The sequence below is a fragment of the Triturus cristatus genome, chromosome 5_2, assembly GCF_964204655.1.
Source record: "Triturus cristatus chromosome 5_2, aTriCri1.1, whole genome shotgun sequence".
Lineage (NCBI taxonomy): Eukaryota > Metazoa > Chordata > Amphibia > Caudata > Salamandridae > Triturus > Triturus cristatus.
In genome coordinates, this window is record NC_140588.1 from 697134053 (window position 1) to 697158818 (window position 24766).

The 24766-nt window shown below is 43.7% G+C and overlaps 1 protein-coding gene and 1 long non-coding RNA gene across 4 annotated transcripts in view; one reads left to right on the forward strand and one right to left on the reverse strand.

Annotated features, from left to right (window-relative positions):
* LOC146829141 (uncharacterized) overlaps nt 1-23289 on the reverse strand; it is a 131737-nt gene extending 108448 nt beyond the window's left edge. For 2 of the 3 annotated variants that reach the window (XR_014962199.1, XR_014962198.1), the window contains exons 1-4: nt 23170-23289; nt 22965-23077; nt 22816-22871; nt 22536-22597 (exon numbers count right to left, since the gene is read on the reverse strand). This is a non-coding gene — a long non-coding RNA (uncharacterized LOC146829141). Of the gene's footprint in view, nt 1-314; nt 419-22535; nt 22598-22815; nt 22872-22964; nt 23078-23169 lie in introns of all 3 variants that reach the window. The other variant, XR_014962200.1, reaches the window with a different exon arrangement.
* The window catches only part of LOC146829140 (xaa-Pro aminopeptidase 2-like), a 329035-nt gene that overhangs the window by 219953 nt on the left and 84316 nt on the right, over nt 1-24766 (forward strand). Inside the window, exons 12-15 of the mRNA XM_085607765.1 lie at nt 129-218; nt 4196-4305; nt 8339-8416; nt 16339-16410. Coding sequence (XP_085463891.1) covers nt 129-218; nt 4196-4305; nt 8339-8416; nt 16339-16410 — 350 coding nt within the window. The remainder of the gene's footprint in view (nt 1-128; nt 219-4195; nt 4306-8338; nt 8417-16338; nt 16411-24766) is intronic.

Here is a 24766-nt window from a genome sequence, read left to right on the forward strand (position 1 = left end):
CTCACATAACTGAAAGCATCAACCTATAACGATATATAGAAAGTGTGAGAGAATAAAAACTGCACTGAAATACCTATTTACTGAACTTTCCTCTAACTTGAAATCCCCTGTTCTCTCCCTAACTCCAGGATAAACTCTTAGTGGACAACTTCTCGCCAGTGATGAAGACGAAGGCAGTCAAAAATTCTGAGGAACAGAACCTACTTCGGAATGCCCATGTAATTACATCTTTACAGCTGAATTTCTTTGATTTAGCATTTAAAGAGTTTTATTAAAACAGCAAAGTGTTCTGTGTACATGCACTTTTGATATACCTCTACTCTGTTATTGTAGGAAATCCGTCTTTTCTTTCACCAGCAGCATAGCAAACGTGCAATGGGTTTTAAGGCATGCAAGGAAAATGGCCTTCCAGTTTGGCCTGTAGGGAAGTAAAAGAAAAACACAATTGAGAAATCTCTGGGGCACAGTGCATAGCACCCGTTGCACTAATGTTAGATGTGCCCCTGCTATTCACATCTGTTAGAACATTTTCACCTTTTCTCTTTTCTTTGTGATTGGAGCAAAGGCACCAACCTCTTTAGAAATAAATGCGCCTGCCATTATGATTGCCTCACACTATTCCGAGGGTTCATACATCCTACTTGAAAGGGTAGCCCAAACTTTAGTTGTTCATTCACTTATTCAAAATGATGAAACACAAATATATTTTCATTTTGTGTTACGTGGCTGGGGCAAACGACTCATCTCAAGGCATTTCTTGAAAGGAGAAGTAAGTGCATGGGTACAGTAAAGTATATTAGTTTTAATCTGCTGCAGTGTATTTCTGCTACTTAGGGGCCGATTCCGATCCTGGTCGAAGGGCACCGACCGCGATCCGTCTGGAAAAACTACGCGCCGTACGCGTGTTTTCCGCCCGACTCGTACAGCTGTACGAGCAAGCAAGTACGATGCGAGCTACATGAAATTCACCGACCGACTCGTTTCTGGGCCCAAACCGCTCCGTATGTCTCGGTCGTAAGCTAACCGTGGCGTGCAATGGATGCGATTCACTACTGAGCCAGTACGATGCACGCGTCGAACAGCCTGTGCGAGCCAGAGTGCCCAGCTCGCAAATTGTCCGGGTGGTTGCCTTTGGGGGTCCGCGTCGGACCCCCTGTCACCCGCAGCCCTACGACTCAGACACAGGGGGAGATCCATGGGTCTCCCCAACACAGGCATGTACAGTGCGGATGGCACCGATGCAAACTCACTGTAGGGGGCGCACTTGTCCGCGACGTACCCATTCAGTCAATGGGAGCCCATGTACGTGTTGTACGACCGGCTCCCATTGACTACTATGGGAGTCCGACCGAACCGAGTCTGACAGCATACGGCCGCATCATACTCGCTCGGTCGGACTGCAGGACTCCGGCTCGGTCGGAAAACACTCCGGATCCGGCTCGGTCGAAGTGCTTTCCTACCCGGATCGGAATCGGCCCCTTAGGATGTATACAGGGGGCAGGTCATAGTCTTTGTGGTCAATGGAGCTATCTAAGTTTACCAAAGATTTTCAATTCTGTGGGCCTAACAGGCAAAAATGTTACTATAAATCAGTGGGTGACATACTCTCGTAGTGCTAATGCTTACTCCTGAAATTCAAGAATGAGTCAGGATTATTGTAAAAGTAAGTCACAACAAATTCTTTGTGCTTGTGTGTCTGTGGTGTCCCTGTAAGGAAGAATTATTTTCTTCTCCTCCGCATTTCTTGGTTGTTAATGTTTTGTGGGAATTTTGAGAACATAACATTTCAGGGTATGCTGAGTATACAGCCGTTGTTATAGATTACCACCCCATTCTCCTTTCCTTTTATCTTTTGATAGGGCAGTCTGCATTCTTTTAAGGGGTTTCAATTTTGTTGCATTCAAGCTGGGATATCATAGTCAGAGCCCCTTCGTTTGTATCTTGTTGCAAATTATTTTTGTACATGGTGAGGAATATTCTTTCCATTGAGCACAGATCTAGCTCAGTGGAAGAGCAGTGCAATTTACCGAACACCTCTTTGTAGTGCAAGGAGCATCTGAATCAGGACCAGAGAGGCATTTCTTTCCACTGGGCATTACCCTGATGAATTTTAGGGCAGGTGGCACTCCTGGTGCCTCTGTCACTCTTCCCAGCTACACAGTTAATTGTAGCAGGCACAGGGAGGCTTCTCGAGGAAGAAAGGGAGGCGGAGAGCGGGAGGTAGAGAGAAGGTGAACAAAGAGGGAGAAGAAGAAAGGACAGAAGGAGAGAGAGAAAGAAAAGAAAGAGAAAAATGTTGTCAGGAGTTGAAGGGAAGGGACTGGTTTGAGTATTTTTGCCAGGCCTACTTTGGTTCCCATCATGTAAATTTATCAAATTACATTTATTTTTCAGAAGTTTAAATTAAAAACTAAATTGCCACCTAAAGTGAAAGATGTATTATTGCATTATGCATTAATAATTATTAAAAGTGATGTATAGAATGAACTAAAATTAATGTAATTATATTTTAATAAAAGGTATTGCTACATTTGTTTTTAAATTAAAAAGGTTATTAAAATATGTTATGAGTAAAAAATAAATATATCATATTTTTGTTTATTTTTACCATTAAGTTATAATTATTTATATTATTATATAGCCTAAACAATTTAAGTTATTTAGCAATATTTCCTATGAAGTCTAAACTTAAGCCCCTGCATCCATTATTTTCTATTGGAAGGAATTGCAGTCCTATGGGTTGGCCATATGTGGTGCTGGATTTACTCCCATTTTTTTCAGTAATAAATTACGTTTGTAAGCTTGGCTCCAGCCCCTTTGTCAGGCGATGGAGGCATGTAAGTTTACACTTTTGAGTAACTTTTCACTCAGATTTCGCGAATAGCCAAAAGTAGTACAATTATTTAAAAGTGGAAGAGTAAATTACATGTGCAAACAACTTAAAAGTGTAATGTATCCTTTGTGAATAGCCCCCACTGGCTTTGCATTGCTTATTTTTACAATCTACCAAACGGTGGAATGAGAATCAGAGAAATCTCAAATGCAATGTTCTGACCTCTGTTGAAACCCTACTTGAGTAAGAGTTCCTAGGCATCAAGTGTTTTATTGCTCTATTAGGGACCCAGTCATGAGTCTGTGTAGCTTGACTGCATACTTCTGCCACTGATAGTAACCAATAGCAGGGGTGTGGTGTTACTGAGTATCATGTGCGGGACTCCACATGTGTCCTGAGAAATAAGGAATTACTAAAATAATCTGTAATTCAGTCCAGATTCCACTGATTATTCCTAATTGCATCCCCTGTATTTCGCCTGGAGACTCCACTTGCAAGACCGGCAGTTACTGAACAACTCGTAATTCTGATGGGGCAAGCAACTCCTGCTGACACAGCTTATGTCAGTTTTCTTGAGTCTGTGGCCACTGCAACAAATTTCAGCCAGGAGAAAGGCAACAGTTATACCCATACAGATGTCTGAGGATCGATTGAATTTGAACAGCAAAAGCTCAGTTAATCTTACTGTATAAAAGTTAAAAAACAGTGGAATTAACGCTGACCTCTGAGACGTGCCTATTTGGATTAAGTTGATCCGGTTCTCCTCTCATGCAGCAGGCAATGCTCAGAGTTGCGGTGTGTCACAGCTTTTCCCACTTTTTCTAAGGTCCTTTGCTGCTTGTGTCCCAGTCCTCCTCCTCAAGCCCGGCTGCTCATGTTCTGCTGCCTTAATGCAGTCCTGCTGCCAGCGTTTGAACAAAATGTTATTTTCATGCCTATTGTCTTTTTCTATGATCTAACCCCACACTTGAGAGGGTATCCTTCAACCATACCTCTGAACATCCAAGAATTAAGTAAGGAAAGCTCACTGATTCAATCACTTGAAATTAACTATTCTCTCTTGTTGCCATACTATCATCACATGAGCTCTCTAAAGTCCAATGTCTTCTATTAGTGTGATGCACTGGTTCACAAGATCTCAAGTACATATAAAGAGGTCATCTCTTCCCTGTACACAAATGGGGCACTATGTGTGAAATTGGTTAGGAGTAAGCAAAATTCTAGTTCAAGCAGTGAGTTCAGATTCCTCTGTTTGGATCCTCTTAATCAGAAATTAACAGAAATGTTTTGCATTTACATGTCAGGCACTCAGTGTAAAGCACTGGCTACCTACTGATCTTTCTCTTTTTGCATGTTCTCTAGATCCGGGACGCCGTAGCAGTAATCCAGTACTTTGTGTGGTTGGAGAAGAATGTCCCACAAGGAGCAGTAGATGAGTTATCTGGAGCACATCATGTAGATGAGCTGAGAAGGTTAAATAATAGACCTTTCATCCATGCAGAATGAGATATTAACAATTCACATTGAAGCCATTGTTGTTCTTTATAACTGTACTTCAAGCAGGAGCATGCACTTTGCACTTTGTTGAGCTATTTAACATTAAGTGTAAAATGTGCGTGCACTTCCAGGTAACGGTCACATGTCCTCCATGCTGTCATAGTGAACTCCACATGACGCATAACATACCTTCCATGCATTGCTACTCTGGTGTCAGTCTGAGCACTTTGCACTAAAACTAACCAGACATGAATGGGGTAAATTGCCTGCTCATGAACAAAAAGCAAGTCTGCTATGTTAAGTTATCTTATGATCTGTTATGTGAAGAGAAAACATAACCTGAACCTTTTCTAAATGTGGTTCACAACTTTCATTGATTGAATGCCTTCAAACATGGCTTATCTGAACAGGGTAGGTGAACAGCAAGGCCTTGTTGATTATTTCAAAGCAGGGCATGGAAGCATGAATGGGCTGGTTCTACAGTGTTGCTGCTATGAAACCGAAATGTTCCTGAATATACAAAATGACTGTTAGGGCATGGTTCAAAATGAACAATTGTCTCTGGTGCATACAATTCAGGAATGTCAGGAGCCTGAGATCATACCAACACACTGAAACATCTTTGTAAATTAGAACCACATACTCGATTAAAGAAGCGGAAACTAAGCCAGCATGATTCTTGTGATCATCCACCAATGTTTGTGCCAGACTCCTAGATCCTTTAAACAACGCGATTAAAAACATTTTTCCAGCAGAAATCAGACACATATAGTCTCAACATAATAGTCAAAAGAGACCTGTTACATTTTCAGAAATTAATAGCTTTAGGATACTCATCCAAACATACTGTCTCATTCTCATTTGGTGTCATCAAGCCTATTAGCCTTTGATTAGGACCTGATTAATAGACATGAACAAAGTTTGCACCTGTCATGTCGATCAAGCATGGGTGATGGCACCTCTCTTTCCTCTTAATTGTAACAGCTGCTATAATTGATCTTGGTTAAGATTTGCTAGTCATCATAGTAGATCAAGAAGATCATATCTGCCATTATTGGGCAAACAGTGACACTGGAGAGGCGCCTATTAAAGGGAAGACTTGGGTTGCAAAGAATATTGTAGAGGCAGTTGAAAGTAAGGATGGCTGAACTATAACAGATTCTTAACAGGAGGAGGAGTTTTAAAATACTGCTGCTGACCAAATTGAGTTATGAACAACTGTGAAGCATAGAAAGAAAAAATACTGTCCCTATGTAACAAGAAATAGGTAATGTTCTTTGCACATTTTTCATTTTGTTCAGTGCCCATGATGTGGCATGTCCTACATACACACGACATGTTCATTCCCATGCCCTAGGCAATCAAGCAAGAAAAGTGTTTTGATACTTCTCCACTTGTCTCTCCTTTATTAACAACGCAGTAGCACAAATGATACTTCTATGAAATCCCAAAAAACAGCCCACTGTCTCCTGGTAGATGCAAGCATACAGTTAAGGATTCTCTGCATCATTCACAATGCTTACTGGTCTTGGGCCTAGGAAATGTTAAAAAAAACTAGCTCTTCACTTTGGAGCGGATTTAGGGTTTGATAGGCAGATGAAAGTCCATCGGTGTGATGGAGTACTTCATAACTGCAATACCAAGAGTTGTCTACCTGCCAAATTTAGAGTTGTCCGTCAGCCCTGCGGATAACTCTAAAAATTGTCAAGAGCCACCACCACAGCGGTTCCTTTCAATGCATTGAACGTTTGATGTATCGTACTGTCAAAATCATAGTGCCATCCATCAAACTTTTAACATTTTTCAGTTTTTTCAAAAACAAAATCCCAAACCGGGGTTTTGTCTTTGAAAAAACAAAAACTAATGACCCCTCCACCATAGGAATTTCTCCCATGATGTTGGGGTAATTTAAATGTTTTTACTGTCCCTTAGCATCATGTTTTTCACGGTGGTATGGAAGAGTGAAAACATTAAACGGGCAGCCGGTCAAATGGCCAAACCTCCAACGACCCTTACTCAAATGAACTATCAGAGGAGTATCTCAGTGACAGTGATGGAGTAGTGACAGATATCACCCATGAGTAAACACCCACACTCAAAATATTTTCATTTTCGTTCTTTCTTGCTTTAACACTGAAGCCTGCAAAATCCCAGCACTCTGAAGGGACTAAAATGTGATATGAAGCATTGCATAAAACTACAAAATAAATAGGAAAACATACAGTACACATTCTCTTTGAACATGCAACATCCCTTTTTTTTTGGAGGAACCACAAATATTTGGTGGGGCAGCACATGGCATTGTGAGAACATTTGTATAGATGTGCAATGTTTAAGCATTGTTATTACTGTAAATTGCGACTGATGAGCGGTTAACATTTAAACAAGCAAGACTAAGGTTAGGATTTAAAAACACTAATGATGCCTCCTAACTTAAATCAACAGGAGAAGTGTTCCGTACGTGCATCCTATGATGCACAAACAGCGTCTACCGTTTCTTTGCAGATATTAAAGATTCTCAGTGAACAGACTTTTGTCCTAAATAGGATGGACTCTTGTTCAAGTATAAGGAATCATCTTCTTTTGTAGACCTGCAAACAATTCAAGATGATCATAGTTTTGAACTTTACCTTAACTTCACCAGGGCATCAATGAGTTCTTCTGTCCCTCAGATATGGACTCCTAATGTGAGCCCTCAAGCAAGCCAAATCCTAGCATGTTATGCTTTTTTGAACTTGCCCACATATTTTCAGAGATGAGCACATTTGTGAATCTACAAAAAAATTGAGCATTGCCCCAATACATTTGTTTTACAATTCACTAGCACCATATTGATAACACTCCTGAGGCACAGCCAATAGAACAATATATTCCTCATGGTATAGTCACCTTGGGGACTCTGATATTGATATAGAAGAAGATTGAAACATTTTTACTTTTTTCACAAGTTTTTCATAGTAAAAGTCTGCACCTTCCAAGTAGAAGTGTGTTAAGCCTAGAACATGCTGCATAGCATATTAACACAAATTTGTTCTCCATTTATTTGAGGCCAGCATTGGCTCAACCATGATTCCACTGCTTTTTGGCATAAGAGAATGTTGGTGTCAGAAATGGAAAATAGATACCACCCAATGAAATCAAAATGTAAAGTTTTTTGGTATAATGTATATTCATTCCATAAGCAACCCCCACAATAACAACATTGTAAAAAATATACAAACATTCAGTGGGCAGGTCGGTCAGCAAGAGTGGTGACACATGAAGGGTTTTTCTTCTCATTGGTAGTGCAAAGGGAGGCACTGAACATGCAGTGCCAGTTTTCAAGCAACACCTTTTAACGTTAGTGATATTCAAAACCAAATCAGGTAGGAGTCACTTAATGCATTTCATCCAGTGCCAAAATTATGTTGCCATGGATTGCACATTGTGACACATTATGCACGACATCACTGACTTTTATTAATCTCTTTTTCAAAGGACATGCACCACTTCATTCCGCAGCATTGTGTCTCTAGGTGTGGGGTGCCAGGGCTCCTCATTACTGAACTACGTCATGACAAACAATCGACACCCCCAAGGCTTGCATTTGGGCAAGTGAAGGTGTAGCATCACTATCAGAATTATTTCCCTTCCAAATGCATCAGATAAACTGGAATCCATTTCACACCAGCATTTAATTGCTTGCCCAAACAGTGTGGAAAATAACCCCTGTTCTCTTTTACAGTTGAGGTTGAAGATCAGCATCATGTACAGGTGAAAGCTCTGAATAATACTGCTGACTCTTACTTCAAGCATGCCATTAAGAAAGATTGGGATCTGCCATTTGGTGGCATTGGAATTAAGTTGACTTTCATTAGGGTGGTGCGATCCAGACATTGAAGAGTGCTAAACCATATTTATTGCATAGTAGACAGAAGAAAAGCACAGGAGGTTCATCGAAACCTTCAAAAACAAAATGTAAATTCACATTATAACAGATATTACTTGAATATTCTTTTTTGGATCCAGGAAGCAGAAGAATAGTGATGGTCCCAGTTTTCAGACGATTTCTGCCAGTGGTTTGAATGCAGCACTTGCCCACTACAGGTATGAAGGGATCTGTCATGATTAGATTGCTTATGATTTTTACTACCTGTTTCAGTGGAGTTCAAGCCAGAGTTTAAATATTTCTTTCAAAGAGATTTTCTTTGTTTTCATTAAATCAACAACACAAACAATATCAACAGCATAGATTATATCCCTTGCTTCATCCCATTCCCAGTATGGCTGCGGCAACACCCCCCTAACCCTCCCAGCTCCCAGGGGTCCATGCTGATGACACGCAGTACTAGACAGCCCAGGAGGCGTTCTACAGGAGCTCAGTTATTTGTTGCTTGGCTGCAGTGGTCTTCCCACACCCCTGTTATCATGTAGTGAGGTGCAGGGATCGCATTGATTTAGGGCAGCCGTAAAGAAAGTCTTTCACTATTAAGTAGTTCAGCAAGCACCCCCACATCTCCTCCAACCAATGCCCTATTTCCAGTAGCCCACAAGACAGTTTTTCCATCCCCAGTGATGTTGATAGTCTACCCCCAGGGGATCTGGCTAGTTTTCCATTTCAGTGCAAGCAATTGTTTGGCCGCAAGAGACATATTCATAATCAAACACCAATCTCTCAGTGATAGGCTTGTTATCTCCAGCAGTCTTACATTCAGGATCAGTGTTGTCGGGTTTGGTCGCAGTGGGTATTCGACTACCCCCTAATATGCCTAAGAATTTCTTTCCAAAAGAACTGGAGTTTCAGACAAGCCCAACACACATGTATCATATCTCCCTCCTGACAGTACCCTCTCCAGCATAATCCATCTGCCGTGTCATAGATATTTTGCAGTTTCTCAGATGCCACATACCAGCCCATCATTATTTTAGACAGTATATTTTAGACACTATAGTATAAGTATTAGAGATAAGGCCCTTCGGGCCGCTACATGGCACAAATAGTTTATCCCACGCTGTCAGGGGCCTAAGAGATACTGCTTTGTATTCTGGATGGAGGGCCCAATGCTGCAGCTGGAAGTAGAGAAGCCGATTGGATTCCAGAAGGCAGTACTTCTGTTTGCATTTGATGAAAGGATTAATATTCCCTCCAGGAAACAGGTCTCTGAGCATCCTACAACCCCCTTCTTCCCAGTGGCCAAATTCTCAGACCTGGGATAAAGTCTTGGCTGTCCAGGAGTGGAGTATAGGGGTAGGGGAAGGACGTGAGGGTCATAGTTCCCGTGAGAGTCCCACACCCATATTACTGGCTTTAGGAACTCAGAGAAGTAACAGACTGATGACCTTGCATGTTTGGGCAGATAGGCATGGCTTACAGTGCACGGTTCATCACCTCTACATCCATAAAAATCCATTAGAGTTTCATCTCATATAGGGACTATTAGAAAAATGGTCAGAGCTGGGCTGCTCGTGGTATTTTTTAACATCTGGCAGCCCACCCTCCCCCGAGCGTTGGTTGATTTGTAGGACCCTTTTGGATACCCTTGCCCCTTTCCCTCTCCATATAAATGAGTCTATCTCTTTTTGGAGGGCCTGCATGGTATCCTCTGAGGACACCACCAGCACGGCCTGGAAGACGTACAGCAAGCATATTAGGATGATTTTTTTTACATTCGCTACCCTGCCCAGCCACAACAGGAGAGACGCTTAGATATACGCAAGTCACTACTGATAGCGAGGATGACTCAAGGGTAGTTTCCTGCATAAAGGAAGCGGTGCAATGGTGTAATGTAGATCCCTGGGTATTTAACTTTCTTCTCCGCTCAGCGCGAGGGAAGGGCCACAAGAATTTTCAGTTTGGAGACTGCAGGGATCACGACGCTGAGCATTTCAGACTGGTTAAGATTAAGTTAAAAGCCAGATACTTTACCATAGGCTTCCAGGGCCCCTATTGCACAAGGAATGGATTATTCAGGGTCCTTCAGGGTCAACAGGACATCATCCACAAATTAATTAATCTTATGGTGATCGTCCCCAACAGGCATGTCCCTAATATACCAGCATCAGTGTATCGTGGCCGACAGGGGCTCAATGGAGAAGGCAAAAAGAATAAGTGAGAGGGGGCATCCCTTCTGCATCCCTCTCTTCAGCAAGATCATGGTGGAGCATAAGCCATTTACCTAGATGGACACAGTTGGGTCTTTGCAGCAAACCGCCATCCAGTTTTGCATGTTCATCCCCAGTCCAATCACTGCGAGCATGTGAAAGAGGTAGACCCAGTTGACCCTGTCAAAGGCTTTTTCCGCATCCAATTACAGGATCGCCATAGGGATTCCGATTATTGGCCTTATTAATTAAGTTCAATACCCATCGGATATTGGCTGCTGCCTGACTCTGAAGAACAAACCCCAAATGGATTGAGTAGGTACGGGAGGTGCAGCAAGATCCTGTTAGCTAAAAATCTCGAAAACATTTTGAGATCTGAGTTCAGAAGCACTATAGGCCACCTGTGCTTGGGCTTGTTCTCCTTGCAAATTAAGGTAATGTGCACTTGCTGCATCGAGGGTGTAGCTGTCCTCATTAGCAGGAAGCAATTGAATAGTGTTGTCAATCTCAGGACCACCTCTGAAGCAAAATATTTATAGAAATGATTCAGCAGTACGACTGGCCCCAGAGCTTTATCAGATGCAGGTCTTTTATCACTTTCAGGACCTCCTCTGGCAAGAGGTATGCATGTACTTCTTCCATGGTCACCGGCTCTTCAGCATACATTTCCCAGCCCTGTCGTTTTCAAGGTTACTTCCTCTGCCCAAAAATAATAGACGGACACCCGCCGATCTGCCATGCCTTAGGCGCCTAGCCAGCAGGGCTCCTGTTGTATTGGCTCATTCATAGAACGACGGCCTCAGGTAAAGTGGTGCCTTTTGTGCCATCTCCATGGCCTCTAAGTTGATTTGTCACTGAAGCGCCACCATCCGATGCTAGGCTTTTAAGGATTCTGTCTGTATGTGCTGACCAGTTGCCTTCTTACGTTCTGCCTCCAGAACATTCCGACTAGGCGATCCTATAGGACAGAAATGCACTTTCCCTGCTATGCATTGGCCCCTGAAGACCGTCTTGAAGACGTCCCAGATCAGAGCACGGGGCTTTTCATCTACCTGTTTCTCTGAAAGTAGTTCCCTATAGATTCCCTGAGTGCCTGTCTGCAGTTATAGTCCCTAGGTAAGATTTGATCGGACCGCCATAAAGATGTTCCCTGCCCCTTCTCTGTTGACCAGCTCGCTGGTCGCAGTCGCCTCAAGAAAGAACTGGGACCCCACATCAAGTTGATCCTGGAGTAGGCCCTATGAACATAGGAGAAGAAAATCTAATCCTGCTTCCCTGGGTGCTGCACCCTCCAGAGGTCCACCACCCCCAAATCAGCCTGGAAGTGCATCAGCTCACGGGGAAAGTCTACCTGTGCGCATCTATCCTAGGAATGCCTATCTAACTGCGCATATGGAGACAGATTAAAATCTCCCACCCAGAGGAGATGTATCAGTGCCTACATCTTTACCTTATCTACCAAGCTCCAGATGTACTGTGACTGTCCCTGTTTTGAAACATAGGCATTGAATATAACCAGTGTACACTCTTGTATCCTCCTCTCTACATTAATATAGCACCACTCTTGTGTATCTCTCTTGACTCCCACCAATTCAAAGAGTTAGTCCATATGTACGCCCATCATCACCGCTCCCTCCTAGTGGAAGCGGCTGCGAAATATTGAGTGGTGTACAGTAAATGCCCTGGTATCTCAAGTGCATCTCCTGGAGACACATTATATACGGGAGCAGCCCCCTGACTTCCCTCCACATTTAAGGGCTCTTCAAATTCCATGCAAGTATCTTAACGATAGGGAGGGGCATATGAGGAATCGCATGCCTCTCTGGTGCCCCCATAACCTCTGGGGTGTCATTCATCAGTCCCCAGCCCCCTCATCTAACCATAGTGTGTATGGCATCAAGCTGGTGTTCATGGTCCCCTCCAAAGTAACCATAAATTCCCCTCCCTTTTCCCCTCTCTATATCAATTCCCCCCAAACTACCCAACACTAAGGGGGAAGAAACCCAAACAAGGTGCCCGGACCCTCAGCTACACAAAAATGCCCCAGCTAGTCCATGACAAACGTTCAGCCTCGGCTAAGTCATTCAACCAATCTCTCCGCTCTCAGGGAAGCATGAACTATCCATGTGTCTCTCTCTTGCAGCGGGAGATGCACCCAATACCCCCATAAACATGCAGTGGAGAATATCATGCAGGATGAAACAGCCCTTAAACATATAATGTCAATGAGCTTTGAAGAAGTCAGCTACATTATCCCCTTCTTCTCATTCTGGGATGTTCCAGATCTGCACATTGTCTCTCTTCGAGCAGTCTTCGATGTCCGCGCATTTGTCCCACAATGCTCTGATGTCTTGCTCCAGCTTTAAGTGCGACTCCTAGAGCTTATCCACCTCTTGGCTTATGACCAATGTATAGTCCTTATTGGTTGCCACCCTGTCACCCAGGTGCTGAAGGTCCTTCATCACCTCTGAGAGACCCGGAGCCAGATCCGCTTTCAAGGTCTGCAGCTCCATCAGCACCATACTGGAGATCAGGTTTTGTGATGGGCTCCCCGCGTCACCTTTATTCACTGGCATGGCTGCTTGCCGCTCCGGCAGTCCAATCTCTCCAGTTCAGTCGCTCCCTGAAGGCGCTTGTCATTGGTGATCCCATAAATCCCCATGTCACTTCTGTTTTCCCAGCCTGTGGGGCACGTAGTAGTGGTGCACAGTGCCCGGAGGCAGCAGCCACCCTAGACCCGCTCTCTGCTGCACACTGTATGGGTCCAGGGCGGCAAGTGTCCACTCATGGTCCTGTACTGTAGTTGATATCTTCCAGCAAACAGTCAGATTTCACATCTGTTGTTTTCATTGTCTCCCAGACTGTTAGGCCTCACCGCATGAAGAGCCACACACCCTCCACCCCCCCCATCCACAAAGAGTCTGCTAGGTGCAGACAATCCTTCAGGGGGCCAGTCTCCGGGGGACCTCCCGACCGCCAGCTTTAGTTAGTGGCCACCTCTAGGGACTCCTACACCCGGTCCTCCCATGCCTCAGGAGCCGCATGGGCCGGATACTGCTTCCTCTCCTGATGGGGTCCAGCGCAGCGCTCCAAGCAGCTGATGTCAGGGGCAGGATCAGCAGGAGATCGACATTCACCTGAGGCGCTCCAGCACCCACCCCTCAAAGCTGCATGTCTTCCAGCACTTCCTGTCTACTCGAGGGTCGGCTTCGCTTCCATGCTCCGAAGTTGGCCGATGGCCATAATGTGGCCGCTGACCACACCTCTTGGCGCTGCACACAGAACTGGCCCTGTAGCCGGTCTCGTCCGGGCCGCTGCGGCTGCTGCTTCACACTCCTCCAGGCCTCCACCGCCCACTCCTGCTACCAGGGTGAACCAGAGAGTGCCCGATCCATGCCTGGAGAGGGCCTGGCCAGGATCACACCACCAACATCCACTTGGCTCAGGCCACGCCCCCCAGTTTCAATATTTCAAGAAAATGTACACAAAGCACACTGTTTAAACTGAATTCTTCTACGTGCTCCAGAGTTTAAGTTACATTGTTTCAACATACATGACATTTCATTTATTTGTATGACAAATGATGTAGCAAATGTGTTTTTATTACATTTAGGATAATTAAAAAAGCATGTCTTACACTTTTGTTTGGAATGGAAAAGAACGTACATGAAACAGCTCCTACCTTCTATTTGTGGAAACTATGTATCTGATAGGTCAATGTTCCTTGGAGAGGAATATTTCTGTTTCAAAATATTTCACATATGTAGCATCTTCAGGGAATCATTTCCACGTCTAGGGCTGAGGACAGCTTCCATTCAAAAGTGATTCAACAAAGGAATCCTACTGATGTCACAACATGCTTTGGAGAAATATTGCATTTTTTAGAGGAATAAATGTAATATTCTGCTTGCTGAATCTAATTGGATACAGTGAAAATCTGGATCAATGAATGTTATGAGCGAAGTTACGCATTAAGTCTATATAGATTCTACAAACAGTTGTATTAGGAAAAATGTAGATCGTTTGTCCATGTTAAAAGCATCATTTCAAATCTGGCAAGTGGACAATGTTGATGCCAAGATTATTTTGTGAACCTTTCTGATCATGCTGCTAAAGCATGAATGCCCAGTGTCTTGTCTTGCACAAGAATGTTATCAAGCATGAAATTATATTACTGAAGGACATGTTGGTTCCCGTTCTGGTATAATTTGTGAGGAGTCTGTTGCGCACTCACTGCCAAACTAATTTCATTTTGTAGAATAGGATTGTATGCGAACACAAGAATTCTGTAAACTCCACATACATTAGTCACAAATACAGAAAAAAACATTGTCAATGAGCAAAATGGTTCAAAAACAAATTTTAGCATAAAATTATATAAGCACGACTGGATATTAGGGGCAAATTTTATATTTTTACATAGTTTGAACTAAAGAGTAGTACATCTATTCTTCCGAATAAGCATATTAATTGCCATAGTGATGAATCAGGCACATATTGCTGACATAAGGGACACACTATTAGTGAGTTCTGCCTGTACAAGTACAACCGAGAACGTGGTATCAATATTGCATAGTGGAGGGTTAAGTATTCAGAATATGAGCTCTAGTCTATACACACAGGCAGGCAGCAAGAACCTAGCGTAGCAATACATAAAGAAAATACTCGAATAGCCACACCCTCTCAATTACTGGCTGTAATTCAAAGGCTCATAGTTATTAGTGATGATTAGTTTAACGGTTTTTCAATAGAACCAATTCCAGGGGTTAATTCTGTTTCAATAGAACCAATTCCAGGGGTTAATTCTGTGTGACCACTAGCAATGGTAATTAACTGGGTATGGTTGCCAGCATATGGATTTCATGGCATATGGATTTTTATAGCTGGCAAGCCAGCTAATTCTTGGAAAGTATTATTGGAGTTAAATAGTGTCTCTTGGTTTTAGCAGGTATATTTATTTAAGAAATAATATTTTGTTAGCGCTGGCAATAGTTCAATATTTCCAAACCCAGATGATACCACGTGATCAAGAACAAAACCCTGCATTTCTAGGATTATCTTCATCTTTATCCAAGGTGTGACAATTTCGAAGACTAAAGATCCAATTTACAGTTTGGCAAACAGGGTACTCTGTCACAAATGCTGCAGAATATCCTGCCCGAAAAAACCCTCAGGCCACCCACCTAATTTAGAGACAGGGGAACCTTATTATTTCCATAGACGGAGCCCTTACGTTTCTCTATTTCTTTCTTTATTTCATTTGCTCTCTTGCTCTCTATCCATCTCTCTTTGTCTCTCCCACCTACCTCTATTTCTGTACCTATCTCTTGCTTGAATTTAAACAGTCAGATATAACAGTCGACTGCTTTCCTAGTCTATTTGTGATAGACCTTTTGCCATTTAGGAAATCCTTGAAAACCTGGCTATTTGCACAAAGTTAGATCCTATGTTCCTCTTCGACAGCATTTGAAGCCTTTTAGCTCCATGAAGCCACCCGGCGTATGTGCGCTCTATAAATTCTTATTAACATTAACATTAACATTTCTCTAACCTGAATATGAAATACACAACTGAACACTGGTGGTTACGCTTAGGCCTACACTATGAGTTGGCCATAATCACGTGTGACAACTATCCCACCCAATAAACCCAAAACCAAGGGGTTTGGTACTAATAGGGGGAATATCAGGAGTTTTTGGGGAATAACATGGAGATTTTGGTGGCTGCCGCTCCAAAATCTAAATGTTCTAGAATTTACCTGGCATTTCCCCCGACAAATAATAGTCGTTTTTACCTGCCCTAATTTGCTTTTTGTTGACCTTAGTACTAGAATGATGATACATTGGAATGTAGTGCCCCTTTAGTTCTGAAGGACTAAGTGAGTTGGTGTATGTGTGTGTGTTTTAACAATTTATTTTCTTTTTCAGTCCATCCAATGACACTGTGCGCAAGCTTTCGGTGAATGAAATGTATCTTGTCGACTCCGGCGGACAATACCTGTAAGTATGTATTGATGCTACCTAGCAGTAATAATATCACTCATTGGCTAAGAGATTTTTATTCCGTAGGATTGCAATTTGTATGTGATTAATGTTCAACATAGATTTATTTAAAGGTTAATATTAAACAATCTAGGGCCATTTGTATGAATAATTTTTGCAGTCGGAAAACTGCCTGATTCTGTGGATCGGGCTGTTTTTCAACTACAAAAATGCTTTTACATATGTACAGAATCGGGCCATTTTCTGATGGCAAAAATGGTTTAATATTTGTACAAATCACAAATTGTGATTCGGTAATATGCACAATTTCAGTTTGCAATTTGGTATTTGGAAGATGTGTGTTAAGGGCGTCCCTTCCAAATACAGAATCGCAGTAGTATGTATGAATGTTTTGCTTTGAGAGAGAATTACAGATGCAAATAATTCCTTTTTTTTACCAACACCTCAAAAGAGGTGGTAACCATTCGCAAATGGGAAGGGGGTCCCTCTTTTTAAAAAAAAGAACAGATTTTATTCGTCAAATGACCCATATATTGCAGAGCACTCTAACCCAGCAACTCATGCATATAGACTGGGCAATAAGTTGACTTTGACAATTTCAATTAGAATAGAGGACAAATGAAGAGCAATACAATTGAAATATTTTAACAAACAAAAAAAAAGATCAAACAATCCCCAAAACCCACCCCCATTGCACTCACGCCTACCCCAAATAGCACCATATATGAATAGACTCGTTCACCCATTCACACTGTATCTGTAACTAAAGAGCAATGTTGCATGTCACACCGGGGAGGCCACCAATCCCGCCCTCCAGAGCCTGACCCTGGTGAAATGGACTCGGTGGAGATATTTAAATTGAATGAGACGAAGACTGACGGCGATAGATGACCCTCGCGGAGAGGCCAGGGCCTCCACCCAGTCCTCCTGCTCCAGTGGGCCTATGTCTCCCTCCCAAGCCTCCCGAAGTCGCTGCAGTGTGGGGGAACTGTGAATAACCAGGGACTGATAAGTCTTGGAATTCTTGTGGTCGTGGAGGTCTCCCATGAATACCTTTGCCTCTATGGGACTAAACTCAGCCACGGGCCCCAACCCCTCAATGTAAGGAGTGATGGCATGGCGGAGCTGTAGGTATCGGAAAAATTGAGTTTTAGGCATATGGAAGTCTTTCTGTAGCTCCTGAAAGGACTTTAGAACTGGTCCCCGCATGACGTCCACGAGAGTAGAGACACCAATGCGGTCCCACCCCCGGAAACCGGACGGCTTCGCCACCTGCGGAAGTCATCCATTCGACCAAAGGGGAGTCTCCCGAGTCAACCTATTCCACCACCCTGTCCGTCACAACGCCTATCGCCATATTTGCAATACCAGTTTCGTAGCTGGTGGCAGGGAGTCGCGCAATGACGCGAAATACAATGTGGTGTGTAGAGTGTTATCCCCCATACAACGCCTCTCGACCGCATAGGCTGGATCAGCCCTATCATCATACCACCACCCATTGAGGACCAGAAGATGGGAGGCTAAATAATAAGATAAGATATCAGAGGTTGCTAATCCCCCGCAATACGTGGACTGGAAGCAAGTCCGTAGAGCTACCCTTGCCATTCCACCAGCCCATAGAAACTGACTCAAGGCTGTATTGACACATCTGAACCAGCCGAGAGAAATCGGATAGGGATCGTTTTGTAGTTGATATAGGAGGCAGGGAAGGGACACCATTTTAAAGATGGCCGATCGGCCATATATTGATAGAGGCATGTGGGTCCAAGTTTTAAGATCTTCCCACACCCACTCCCACACAGGGGCCAGATTCCGTTCCCAAGAGACGCTCGGAGAATCAGATAAAAACACTCCCAGGTACTTCAACCCCCCAGTGGCTACCTGAACGGAGGAGGCCCAGGGACCGCCCCTCCCCCCAGGACCCACAGTGTAGATTTACGAGGGTTCATGAACAGACCCAACGTCTCCCCGAATATTTGCATAATGCGTAGTAGACGTGGTGCTGTCTTATTGATATTAGTAAGAAAAGAGAGTACATCATCCGCATACAGGACAATGTGATCCGATAGGCCCACTGTCCATTCCAGTCTGGTAACCTGGGCGTCGATGCGCACCCAGGACGCCAGTGGCTCCATAGCTAGGGCAAACAAGTAAGGGGGCAGCGGGCAACCCTGCCTAGTGCTCCAACCAATCGAGAACGAGGGAGAAATGGCACCAGCCACTCGTACGGATGCTGTCAGGTCAGTATTGAGAAGGGTCAGGTTGGACAAGAATCGTGGCCCAAAGTTTAATCTACTGAGAAGTGTGAATAAATATACCCAGCTTAAGGAGTCAAAGGCTCTGTCCAAAGCGCGGCCTGCACCCCCAACCCATGGACAGTTGCCACTGCCACATGTGCGCGCCTTATATTGTGCCGGGTCGCCCTATGGGGCATACACCCAGCCTAGTAGGGATGCACTAAAGATGTAATATGGGCACGGAGGCGATTGGCCAATGGGATGTATGACGTTACAACGCATGCTTTTACAACGCATGCCGTTACAACGCATTTTTTTCAACGCAAAATCTGTTACAACGCATGCCATTACAACGCAAGTCTTTACATCGACTTGCAGTAGATGGCGTGCTAACATTAAAAAAGGGTAATTTACTATTCTAACTCCAGTCCACGTTGCAGTAGGGAAGGTGTTTGGATAGTAAACTACTCTATTTTTAATGTTAGCACGCCATCTAGTGCAAGTCGATGTAAAGACTTGCGTTGTAATGGCATGCGTTGTAACAGATTTTGCGTTGTAATAGTTTCGTTGTAATGGTAGTGCGTTGTAAAAGTTGCGTTGTAAAGGTTGTTCCCCTGGCCAATGCCTTGGCCAGCACCTTGGCCTCCACATTAAGGAGGGATATAGGGCGATAAGATGCATGTTGTTCCAGGGGTCTTCCCGGCTTGTGGAACACGACAATCTCCACGTGACTCCAGTCACGAGGCATGCAACCCCGCTCCCTGGCCTCCTCAACCGCTCTACAGAAATGAGGTCCCAATTGCAGAAAATAATGTTTAAAGAACTCGCAGGGGAAGCCATTAGGCCCTGGGGCCTTTCCAGGCTGCATCTCTCCCAGCACCGCACCAAGCTCCTCCTCGGTGAGCGGGAGATCCAGCTCCTCACGCACCTCGTCAGAGAGGTCATTGGGTGGTAGATCATCGAGAAATTGGCCCACCATTGCTGCGGGGAGCCACTCCCTAGGGGCATAGAGGTCCGCATTATATGTGGCAAAGCTGTCAGCAATCATAGAGGGGTCAGTGAGAGCGGACCCGTCTGGGCCCAAAACACCCGGCAGGACGTGGGAGTACAATGACCGCTGGCACAACCCATGTAACAATTTGCTGGATTTGTCCACCCATTGATAGATTCTACTGCGGGTCGCCAGCCATGCCTGCTGGGCTTCATCAAGTAGTATATGTGCATATTCCTGCTGCATCAAAAGAAGTTGGCGGCGAGCACGGTGGTCTGCGCCATCCCTGCTGCGGGATTCCAATGACAGAAGCTTAGCCTCCGCCTGAACAAGAGTCTCCCTACGTAATCTGTGGGCCGCTGCGCAATATGAGATATCCACCCCTCGACTCGTGGGCTTCATTCCCTCCCACAGGCAATCAGCCCCCTCCACCGTCCCCACATTAAGTTACAAAAATTGATCAATGGCGTCTCCCATATGTTCTCGATAGTCCTCCCTCTGGAGAGGGGGTCCCTTTTTGAATGATAAAACAAATATTTTTTACGAGCAGGCAGAGGTCCCATGAACCATTTCCTACACTTCAAAAATTTAACTTAAAAGTTTAATTTTCTGTTTTTTCAAATGAATCCCGTTTTAAAATGGGATGCATTTAAAAAAATAGCTTTATTAAAAAACAATCACAGACATAGTGGTCTGCACACCTCAGCAGGCCACCATCCTTGTGATGGCAGCAGTTCCTAATGGGTTGCAAATTTCAACCTACCTCATTAATATTCATGTAGTAGATCTACTTGCAAACCCATTAGGAATTGCTATTTTGGAAATTATTATTTTGTACATCAGGAATTGCGATTTCATAACTGCAATTCGGAAAGAATTTCAAATAGGAAATTACAATTCCTATTTTCTGTGTATTTAGCCCCTAGTTCTTACTGAGAGACACCCCTGTCAGCAAGGTCTCATTCTCATTCTATCACACACATTGACACATTTGAAGATGAGCTTATTGCCTTTTCTAATGAAGACTAATTATCATGAAATTGGACTTGTAAGCACATATCATTTGCATCCCCTTGCTTTAAACTTGATTACAAGTGCTAAATCTAAGACATGCTCATAGATAAACTGTGGCCAAAGCTTTCAGCCAGGGCCAGCTTTGGTGAGGGTGGCGCCCGATGCGACAATCATTTTTGGTGCCCCCACACTCCATGACGGCCTCCCCGAATTCTCTCACTACCACAGGGCGAAAGTGCCTCGTATCTTTCCAATAATAAGTTATTGATAAACACAGCGGCCTCCTCCACTGAGGTCAGCACCCCTCCACAGGTCAGCGCCCAATGCGGCCGCACCAGTCGCACTGCCCTAAAGCCGGCCCTGCTTTCATCACTTAGGAGAGAAGGCCCTTGACCTGAGTGCTTCCGAGTCAATCTGTGTTCAAATGAAACATCGTAATCTTAAAGAAAGCAAGTATTACCAAATCATATAGGCTTGTTTTTTCATAAGTGAAAACGTTTTATCATTGTATTAATGGCTGCGTATGTGGGTGGAGGCCTAAAGGTGAAGGATGTATGAATGTGTACTGTTTAAATAAATGACTGAACAAGACTAGAAATGTATGTATCAATAAGGGAATTTTGAGGGGTGACTGAATGAGAGTGAGGGTGGATGAATGATTATTCAACATATGAGTGCGTGGATCAGTGCCTAATTTGAGCTGGTGGTTGCCTGCAAAACTGCCACAAAGGGAGAAAGCTGGAACCTGCAAGAGAAAGGGGCAGGGAGTGACTGGTAGTGGACTAAAGACTACCAGCCTTAGTATTTGGTGCACCAGTGCTTTATTGCACTGGCTGCTGACTTTTGAGCAAAGTTTCTGGTACAGGACTCTTTCTTGCACAAATTAAGCCCTGGTGGGAATGAATGATAGACTAGAAAGGTTGCTGAATGAATACATGAGAGTGGTTGATTAAATGAATAAGCATAACTGATAGATGTAATTCTGATGATGGATGTGTATATGAATGATTTAATCTTGTAGGGGGATTAGTGGATGCAAAGATTGCTGGATGGATTAAAGTGAGGATGGATAAATGAGTGAGGATGGGCAGACAGAGGGATAAATAACTAGGTGGACAGATGCTTCAGGAAATGGATAGGTAAGAAGGATGATGATTGACTCTTGACAGTATTTGCAAAGTGAAAGTTGTTTGTTTTTATCAATATGATATATTGCGCTGGAATTAATTATTTGCCAATACTGATAATCCTTTTAGTTTTTTCTTTAGTTGGTGCCTAGAACAAATCTACAGCAGCCTTGAGCGGTCTTTTGCTTAATTTTAATTTTATTCAAACTAATTTACCAATTTGAAGTTCCGAGTTACTTCATTATTTAAAAAACATCAAACCAATATCTATAAAAAACAACTGAAAAAAATTCATCAACTAACTACACTCATTTCAACAGTCTCACTTCCTACTTTCATGTCACAATCAATCCACATTTATAACCCATTCTAAACTACAATCACACTCAGAAAAAAACAGAGAAAATCCTGGCCACAATATTTTTTAAATTCAAATGCCAGGGTTCAACAACAGATATCGCCTTAATACAAACACTAATCAGTTATAATGCACAAATCAAATCATTGTCAATTTATTCACTGTAAATCATAATATACAAAACTGATGGGTACATTAACCCTAAGATTGTCTGGTGAACAATACATAAGGTTGACGCGTTTCGAGCCCACTTGATATGGGGCTCTCTTCAGGACCAAGATAACTTTAAAGACAAACAACAAAACCTTATTGACTGACCATTCCTTGCTTATATTTTCAAACTTACTAACAACATTGAAAACCAAACAGAACATCTCAAGCGCCTGAAAGCTCACCTCTTAGCGCGGGGAAAACCTCGTATAAATCATGCTGGGCAGATAACCACTACCAACTCTGTCTGCAAAATCAGAAAAGAACAAATTTTTCAGGAAAAAGCCTGAAAAAGAAGAGATTTCTCAGGAGAGAACTCTTCATACGTTGTGTTTTTTAAAAAGAAAAAAACAAAGTTATGATTATGGGAGAAAGAAACGGAAAGGAAAAAGGAGAAAGAGGAGGAGGCTGGGTGAAAGGTTAAACTAATTTAAATTAATTTAAACCCATTGGCTGTTCACTTACATGTAAAGTTGCAGAAGTTATCCAAATAGAGATCAATCCAATGTTGCTGTGTAGAACTATACAACCGTGGGCAAGAAATAACATTGCCTCAATTTCCCATCTCAATAAATGCCTTAGATAGACGAAGAAGGAAAGACGACGATCTTTACCTTTCGGAGTTGAACCGTGTTGCTTTAAATAGATGCAAAGACGGTGAAACTTTTTGAAGATAAAATCGTTCCGCAGAGTGTGTGCCTTATATTACCCTTTTTAGAATCTGCTTCTGCAAGATAACCATCCACAAATTAACGTGGGTAACATTTAAAAGTCAAAAGCTAGCACTTCAGTGAATTAGCTAAGTTGGAAGTCGCGTACCTGAAGCCAACTTCACTTCATCTTCGTACAAGCGTCCAAAATCTTTTCAAGTTTGTTAGCAGGGACGCACCGTCGTAAACATAAACGACGGGGCAGACAGGAAATCAGCTCGCCCATTGCATGTAGGGAATCGCAAAATGCTTCTGGAAGCTGTAGTTTTTGAAAAAAATCGCCACGAAGCAGCGTTCTCAGCCACTGATATAAATCGCTTGTTGCATATCTTTATTAACACCAATGTTAATAAATAGAGTGTGGCTCCCGAGGGGTGACGGAGTCACCCCTCGGGAGCCACACTCTCGGTCACCGGGGCAGAGACCGGACTTCCTCTTGTGACGGCCGCCATCTTGGTGGTAAAAGGGGGAGGCGGTCTAGTAGCCAACTCCATTGGCATAAATGCTGACACCTGAGCGCACGCGCACCACTTAGTTTCCTGAGGCGGAAGCCGGGAAAGCACGCTAGAGCTGGTATTTCTCGTTTAATTTTACTGTTGCTGTTAAACTTCTTAAAACTTTTAAAACATTGTTATTTTGCACTTACGCTTGCGCAGACGGAGTCACCCCTCGGGAGCCACACTCTCGGTCACCGGGGCAGAGACCGGACTTCCTCTTGGGACGGCCGCCATCTTGGTGGTACAAGGGGGAGGCGGTCTAGTAGCCAACTCCATTGGCATAAATGCTGACACCTGAGCGCACGCGGCGCGCACAAGGCAAGCCCGTCTGCGCCCGTCCGTGCCCTTACAAGCCCCAAGCCCGAAAGCGCTGCCCAAATCTGTTGTCCACCACCTCCTCCGACTCGGATAATCTATCCCCCCAAGGCTCTACTGGACTGTAGAACGGGAAATGTGTCACAGTTCACTACCTTGGCTAACTGCCCAGATACCTTTCCACTCAATCTTGAAGGACCGGTGACATGCAAGACATGCTCCTTCTGCTGCAAAATAAACATCCCGGCTGGCCCAAACGTAAACGTCTTGGCGGATGTAAACCATCCCAGCCCAATATTTATCCTCTGTAACGTCAGGTCCTTAGCCAAACACCCCATTGAAATCTGGGACATGGTCAGCTCATACTCTCCAGATCTATGTTTTTTCACAGAAACATGGCTAAACCCCTCAAATCACCCCCAGATTAACCTAGCAATACCTGACGGCTATAAATGTATCCATTCGGATAGATAGGGAAAACAGGGGGGCGGGATATCAATAGCTTTCAAAGACCACCTAAACGTCCAATGGACTGCCACACGTTGTACGGCCAGCCTAGAATTAGGCTTTTTTAAGCTTACTAGATCACCATCTGATAGCTGGAACAGGGCTCTGATCTATCGGCCCCCGGGGCCCAGGACCGACTTCGCGAACGAACTAGTGGAGTTGATCGCCCTGCAAACCATAGCATCCAGCAATTTCATCCTGCTTGGGGACTTCAATTTTCATGGTGAAGCCTCAGAGAACCCAGAGATGAATAATCTCCTAAACAGCCTAAATCAAATCTGGCTTTCCCTACTTTCAACGGCCCCACGCATAGGGCCACGCTCTTGACCTTATCTTTACAAATATTGTGCACCTACTTGACCTCCCTCCTCTCCCCTTAACATGGTC